The following is a 7,498-nucleotide window of genomic DNA, read 5'->3' as shown; positions in this document are numbered from 1 at the left end:
CCTCGACATTTATGAGTCTTGGAGCACAAACACTGAAGGACATGTCACTCGTCGGATTCTTCCTCTGAACACTTTTCCAGAGAAGCTCAATGGCCGTCCTGTATGATAATCACCCCCCCCCCCCCCCCCCACCCCCCTTTCTCCTCCTGTCAGCGCAGGAACAAAAAGACATTTGAGCTACGAATGGGGAAGAGAAATCACAGCGCGCTGCGCGGCGGACACCGCGCTCCGGTTTCACAGAGGCTCTGCCAGGCGGCGCGGCGCGGCGCGGGGCGGCACGGCGCGGCACGGCGCGGCGCGGCGCGCTGTTTTTACGCGTAGCCGCTCGGCCCGCGGGGCATTGTAGACATTGTTCAGTGGTCGCGCTGAGAAGACATCGGAGCAACAAAGTCCCGGATAACTGGATACCTGCATCCAAAGTAAGGGAGTGTGTAGACAGAAGTGTTTGGGAACTGTGTGCGTAAAAGGCGCGAGGCGGGGCTTTCATGTTTAAGAAACACATTTTAGTTATATATATATATATATATATATATATTCGTTACCGTTTGAATTTCTAACCCAACTGCGCGCACAGCCAGCGGGCACGAAAAGGAAGAAGGAGCGAGCGAGCGTTCCAGGTGACTGTCTGGGACGTTGATTTTGGACCGACGTAACTTTTCTTACGGAGACGCAGGACGTTGTGAGAAACGTACCCGCGGTGACATTTACGCATTTGCTATTTAGAGGCAAGACCGAACAGGTTCCCGGCGGTGAGGAGTTCTGCCTGAAGAACTGGCTTCATGTCATTAACGATGCTTGGATGTGCGTCAGCGGCGGCGAGGCGCATGCACGAGCCGTTTTACACGTCTGACATTGTTTTTGCTTTCGCGGCACCACAAACAAAGGTTTAAATAATGAGGCTTGTAAAGTTGTCCTCCTTGAACAGCGCGATGGATGCGAGAAGTTGATCTTCAACAAACATTCTGACTTCAAAGTCGCATTTCTCCCAAAATCACACCTGAGGCAGGTTCCGCCGAGTTCTGTCGGGTCGGTCTGGAAGGATCTAGAAATAATTGCGTTTTGATCAGAACACAAAATGATTTATTTCACACTGAGGAACCAAATAATAATAATAATGATAAAAAAAACATTATTAATTTAAAAATGTTAAATGAACTGAAGAAATCGAAAAGTAGTGATGCTGCTATTTAAACGAGCAGCAACCTTAGGAACGCTCTGGTTGAGCTGGCTTTATTACCCCCCTGTCTCCTCTCTTGTCCGGGGGGGGCGGGGGGGGGGGGCGGACACAGAACCGCTTTGGATGGATTCTTCTCGCGTGCTTCGTCTTCGGCGGGGAAAGCCTGCTCTGTACGAGCCGTGAGCGTGCGGGCTGTGGGGCGTGAAACATGACGCGGTGCGCCAAGTGGAAAGGCACGAACTGCGTCCTCTTCGGGACGCGCCTGGAGGAGAACGCGCGCAGGACAGTCGGTAAGTTTGAATCCCCGGACTCAGGACGAGGCTCCCTGAGTTGTGTTGCTGTGGAAACCGACTTGGCTTCTTGATTTTATTGCTGAGCTCCAAACGTTCCGTGCGCGTGCGCGCACCTGTCAGCTGCTTCCTTGGCCGTCACCGTGACCTGGTTTCAAGTTTTAAACAGTGCCAGTGAAATGCCGTCCTGAGGGAGTCTGCGTCTTCCGGCGCGGAGTTTGGAGATGGATGGTCCGAAGTGTTGCAACGTGCTGGACTATGAAGCGTTTCTGGAGGTTCCTTTGTGCCTGTTCTAATGGACAAAGCAGTGGGAGCCTCTCCTAAACATCAAAGCCCCCCCATCCTTAGAAGCTTCAGGTGTTTTCATGCACTCCTTTCAGATTGCTTCAGCTCCATCCACTTTCTTGGCTTTGCAGTGTTTTCTGCACCGACTCATTTGTCACTTCCTCCACTTAAAGATGTAAATGAAGCTGCAGACGCACCACAGATCTGACTCCGGCACGTGCACGCCGATGAGGCTCGCTTGGAGAATGGCAGAGCTGTCATTCGCACATTTGGTGTCGCCGAGCTGTTGTACTTGTTGAATGTGTGTGTGCGTGCGCGCCGTGCGCTGGAGTCACGTTACACATCCCCAGCAGGCGTCTTCCATGGACGCCTGTAAAATGTGTGGGAACATGTTGTGAAACAACCTTGTTTTCCTTTGCTGGTGTCATCTCCAGCCAACGTGAGACCCCCCCTGCTTTAGGCATCTCACCCCTCCCCCCCCCTCACACTGCCACAGCTTTCACTTCCTCCGGTCAAAGGTCACGGGGTCAGCGGCCCTGCCGTGGGTCAGGCCGGTGTGATTCTTTTTGCCAGCAGGCTCTTGATGTGTGGTCTGCTTTGTTTTAACTGGCGTGCGGTTTTGCAGGCGCTAGCGTGCCGTTTGTCGGCGTAATGGCTTTAACTCTTTCTTGCTCTCGTGCTGTTAGCTGGGATTGCAGAGAGAGTTATACACGTGTAATTAAAATGGCAAAATAACTTATCATTATAGCTGCTCCTTTATGTGGAAAAACGTGCATACTTATATTTACAGCGCTTGTAAGCGTGTTCTGCCGCTTCCCCAGCGGCCTTCGTTATCCCAGCCACAGAACCCGACCCCTCGCGTGTTCAGCCAGCTCAGCCGCCGAAGGTTTCTGGAAAGGACGTCGTCATTCTCAGCAAGTTTTCCTTGAAAAGGTGAAAAGGAAATCTTCTTTAGACCACCAAGGTGAATGAATCGGACGACAGCGGACCAGAACATAAGAACAGGAGAGATAAGAACAACACGTTTTGCTGACCTTGCTGTCAATATCAAAACTCGATAAAAAAAATCCATGTTTTTTTTTATTTCACAAAAAATACATTCTACGCTTTCAAGGTGAGACGTTTCTTATGCAACACAATGTGAGTTAAATGCCGGCAATGACGCTCACTGTCCTGCAGGGACGAGAGACTCTGCAGGACAAGCTTGCCTCCTCTGGACGTGGCGACTCAGCCAGTGGGTTTATAATCCCCTCATGTTCAGTGTGACTGAAACACTTTCTCCAAGTGGGATTTGTAAACGTTACACTTTCATTCCAGAGCTGATCAACTTGTCCCTTTTCTACGTGTTTGTTTTTTCTCCTGACCTGACCTGAGGATACCTTGTGATGTGACCTGGGATCACTTTAGATGCTGTTATGGGACGCAGCCAAATAAAGTCTTGTAACATAACTTCAATGTGCTGAGAACAAGGACAGCAAAGCAAAGGCTTCCCAAAAAATCCACAAGTTGGAAGGACTCTTAACACACAAGGTTAACTCATAAAAAGCATCCTCAATAAAAAAAGAGCGCCCCCTGCAGCAGGAATAGATGCAGGAGAATATTCCACCGTGAGGACAGATGTGTGTCCTTCAGCCATTCTGGCTGCTGCGTCCCGGACTAATGGCGTGAGTGCAGCCAGGGAGATTGATTATGCAACCTGGAGTGCCACAGGGCAACTTCAATCTGGAAGTGCTTAGAGTATGCAACAAAGCCCGGTGACTCCTCGAGGGCAAATTGAAGGAGGCATGATCTGACAAAAAGGAATTTGGATTTGTTGGATCTATTAGTTTCCCATGCTACGTCTGCTCTCTGGGTCTCCCCGGGTCCCTCTGGGTCTCTCCGGGTCCCTCTGGGTCCCTCTTGGTCCCTCTGGGTCTCCCCGGGTCTCTCTGGGTCTCCCCGGGTCCCTCTGGGTCCCTGTGGGTCCCTCTGGGTCCCTCTGGGTCCCTCTGGGTCTCTCTGGGTCTCTCTGGGTCTCTGTGGGTCTCTCTGGGTCTCCCCGGGTCCCTCTGGGTCCCTCTTGCTCCCTCTGGGTCTCCCCGGGTCCCTCTGGGTCCCTCTGGGTCTCTCTGGGTCTCTCTGGGTCTCCCCGGGTCCCTCTGGGTCCCTCTTGCTCCCTCTGGGTCTCCCCGGGTCCCTCTGGGTCCCTCTGGGTCTCCCCAGGTCCCTCTGGGTCTCCCCGGGTCCCTCTGGGTCCCTCTGGGTCCATCTGGGTCTCTCTGGGTCCCTCTGGGTCTCTCTGGGTCCCTCTGGGTCTCTCTGGGTCCCTCTGGGTCCCTCTGGGTCTCCCCGGGTCCCTCTGGGTCTCTCTGGGTCCCTCTGGGTCTCCCCGGGTCCCTCTGGGTCCCTCTGGGTCCCTCTGGGTCTCCCCGGGTCCCTCTGGGTCCCTCTTGCTCCCTCTGGGTCTCCCCGGGTCCCTCTGGGTCCCTCTGGGTCTCTCTGGGTCTCTCTGGGTCTCTCTGGGTCTCCCCGGGTCCCTCTTGGTCCCTCTGGGTCCCTCTTGGTCTCCCCGGGTCTCCCCGGGTCCCTCTGGGTCCCTCTGGGTCTCCCCGGGTCCCTCTGGGTCCCTCTGGGTCTCTGATTTTGGGTGGTTTGGTCTTGCTGAGCTCAAGTTCAAACCGTTTGGATGATTTAGAACAAAGCGGCGCTGAATGCTTCTGATGAAACGGAACGCTAACTCCTGCTTATCGGAACATCTCGAAATACAGAAGAATGTTAACGAGCGCCGCTCAGCGTTTGTGTCTCTGACAGCAGTGTGTTTTTGTGTTTTTGTGTATTTGTGTTTTTGTGTATTGTGTTTTGTGTTTTGGTGTTTTTGTGTTTTGTGTATTGCGTATTTTTTTTGTGGTTTTGTGTTTTTGTGTATTGTGTTTTGGTGTTTTGGTGTTTTTGTGGTTTTGTGTATAGTTTTTGTGTTTTGTGTATTGTGTTTTTGTGTATTGTTTTTGTGTTTTGTGTTTTGTGTATTGTGTTTTTGTGTTTTGTGTATTGTGTATTGTTTTTGTGTATTGTGTTTTGTGTATTGTGTTTTTGTGTTTTGTGTATTGTGTATTGTTTTTGTGTATTGTGTATTGTTTTTGTGTATTGTGTATTGTGTTTTGTGTATTGTTTTTGTGTATTGTGTATTGTTTTTGTGTATTGTGTTTTGTGTATTGTTTTTGTGTATTGTGTATTGTGTTTTGAGTATTGTGTTGTTGTGTTTTGTGTATTGTGTTTTTGTGTTTTGTGTGTTGTGTATTGTTTTTGTGTATTGTTTTTGTGTATTGTGTTTTGTGTATTGTGTTGTTGTGTTTTGTGTTTTGTGTTTTGTGTTGTTGTGTATTGTGTGTTGTGTATTGTGTTTTGTGTATTGTTTTTGTGTTTTGTGTATTATGTTTTGTGTATTGTGTATTGTGTTTTGTGTATTGTGTTTTGTGTATTGTGTTGTTGAGTTTTGTGTTTTGTGTTGTTGTGTATTGTGTGTTGTGTATTGTTTTTGTGTTTGTGTTTTGTGTATTGTGTTTTGTGTATTATGTTTTGTGTATTGTGTATTGTGTTTTGTGTATTATGTTTTGTGTATTGTGTATTGTGTTTTGTGTATTCTCCTGAATTAGCAGGTCAGATTCATTAATCACAGCGTCTGAGAGCTGCAGGTCATTAAACGCAGCCCGTCTGGGGCTCGACACGGAAACGCTTTGGAGGGTGCTGGTTCAACCCCAAGACACACTAATAAGGACCAGTGTGTGCGTGTGTGTGTGTGCGTGTGTGTGTGTGCGTGCGTGTGTGTGTGCGTGTGCGCGTGTGTGTGCGTGTGTGTGCGTGTGCATGTGCGCGTGTGCGTGTGTGTGCGTGTGTGCGTGTGTGTGTGCATGTGTGTGCGTGTGCGCGTGTGTGTGCATGTGCGTGTGTGCGCGTGTGTGTGCGTGTGCGCGTGTGTGCGTGTGTGGGTGTGTGTGTGTGTGTGTGCGTCTCACAGATGTTACTCTCAGGCTTACTGTGGGACAAATTTGGAGAAATAACATGAAGGAAAAAAAAGGAGAGAAGAAGAGACTTCAGTGGCTTCGTGTGAAAATTGTTTTGTGTGTGTGTGTGCCGTTCTGTCCCTCCGTCCTGCCGTTCTGTCCCTCCGTCCTGCCGTTCTGTCCCTCCGTCCTGCCGTTCTGTCCCTCCGTCCTGCCGTTCTCTCCCTCCGTCCTGCCGTTCTGTCCCTCCGTCCTGCCGTTCTGTCCCTCCGTCCTGCCGTTCTGTCCCTCCGTCCTGCCGTTCTCTCCCTCCGTCCTGCCGTTCTGTCCCTCCGCCCTGCCGTTCTCTCCCTCCGTCCTGCCGTTCTGTCCCTCCGTCCTGCCGTTCTGTCCCTCTGTCCTGCCGTTCTCTCCCTCCGTCCTGCCGTTCTGTCCCTCCGTCCTGCCGTTCTCACCCTCCGTCCTGCCGTTCTCACCCTCTGTCCCGCCGTTCTCTCCCTCCGTCCTGCCGTTCTGTCCCTCCGTCCTGCCGTTCTGTCCCTCCGTCCTGCCGTTCTCTCCCTCCGTCCTGCCGTTCTCTCCCTCCGTCCTGCCGTCCTCACCCTCTGTCCTGCCGTTCTGTCCCTCCGTCCTGCCGTTCTGTCCCTCCGTCCTGCCGTTCTCTCCCTCCGTCCTGCCGTTCTCTCCCTCCGTCCTGCCGTCCTCACCCTCTGTCCTGCCGTTCTGTCCCTCCGTCCTGCCGTTCTGTCCCTCCGTCCTGCCGTTCTCTCCCTCCGTCCTGCCATTCTCTCCCTCCGTCCTGCCGTTCTCTCCCTCCGTCCTGCCATTCTGTCCCTCCGTCCTGCCGTTCTCTCCCTCCGTCCTGCCGTTCTGTCCCTCCGTCCTGCCGTTTGGGTTATTAGAGTTGGGGACCGGGACAGTGAGGACACAGATGCGAGGCCGTCTTCATCTGGGAGCTCATTGGAGGGGAAGCCCGTTGCAGGCCAGGATGTCATCTTTGATTTTCCTGACTCGGTCACAAGATTCTTCTGAAGTCTGGTGCATTCTGGGTGTCTTTGTGGCTAATTGGTGCTAACTGCACATTTGCTAACCTTCCCAGTGAACCCTGCACACTTAATCTGGTAGAAGCAGCAGCACACTGTCCAAGGGAAGGCTGATCGGGACCATCCGGCAGGACTGGGACACTGCATCCATTTTCTCTGCCGGGTTTTGGTTGCGCATGAAAGGATAATTATGTTTTATTACAACTTTGTTTCACATCGAAAGTTGTGGCTTTAATTCCTGTTGGTAATATTTAAATCTCAAACTGAAATTACCCGGGGGGGCCACAGGAGGCAAATTCAGTTCTGCACAAACACCAAGAACACAAGATCGGGAACGAGCCGTGGTTTACGTGATATCTATCTTCCAGTTGGAAGAGTTGAAAGTGGATTATTATTATTGTTGGACATTTTGCCAATATCCTGAAAAATAATGACCTATTCCAAATAGAAATAAAAATAGCCAGGAAAGGAAGACGATTGAAATTCCACTATCATATCCTGCATCTGGAATACTAAAGTACAAGGGTACTCTGTATCACAGTAGAGCTGTAGAAGGTTAGAGACATGATGTGAGAATATTCCATTTCATTCAAATGGTTTCATGTATCTGTGACGGTTAAGATCAATCCTTTCTGCATTTCATTCATCACGTTTGGGCCGACCACTGATGATACTTTGGTGATGTCACCCAATCAGATCGGAGTATTGCAGTGACGTGCGCTG

At 50.8% G+C, this 7,498-nt stretch overlaps 2 protein-coding genes across 2 annotated transcripts in view; one reads left to right on the top strand and one right to left on the bottom strand.

The window, feature by feature from the left end:
• Positions 1–363: 363 nt before the first annotated feature.
• The window catches only part of LOC137905076 (artemin), a 17,693-nt gene continuing 10,558 nt past the window's right edge, over positions 364–7,498 (top strand). The window contains exon 1 of the mRNA XM_068749299.1: positions 364–419. The gene's annotated coding sequence lies outside the window, so the exon portion shown is untranslated. The remainder of the gene's footprint in view (positions 420–7,498) is intronic.
• LOC137904592 (proline-rich protein 2-like) lies at positions 3,575–6,926 on the bottom strand. The gene is made up of 2 exons (XM_068748790.1): positions 6,872–6,926; positions 3,575–4,392 (listed from the first exon to the last, which is right to left on the bottom strand). Exons 1-2 carry the CDS (start codon positions 6,924–6,926, stop codon positions 3,575–3,577), a joined length of 873 nt encoding a protein of 290 aa, XP_068604891.1.

The sequence above is a fragment of the Brachionichthys hirsutus genome, chromosome 15 (assembly GCF_040956055.1).
Source record: "Brachionichthys hirsutus isolate HB-005 chromosome 15, CSIRO-AGI_Bhir_v1, whole genome shotgun sequence".
Lineage (NCBI taxonomy): Eukaryota > Metazoa > Chordata > Actinopteri > Lophiiformes > Brachionichthyidae > Brachionichthys > Brachionichthys hirsutus.
The sequence above is the reverse complement of the archived record's forward strand: the minus strand, read 5'-3'. Positions and strand labels throughout refer to the sequence as shown.

Coding starts and splice junctions, on each gene's coding strand:
- LOC137904592 (XM_068748790.1), bottom strand. CDS start 6,926: ATGGATGCAGTGTCCCAGTCCTGCCGGATGGTCCCGATCAGCCTTCCC. Junction 4,393..6,871: donor GATCAGCCTTCCCTTGGACA/GTGTGCTGCTGC, acceptor ACTTGAGCTCAG/CAAGACCAAACCACCCAAAA.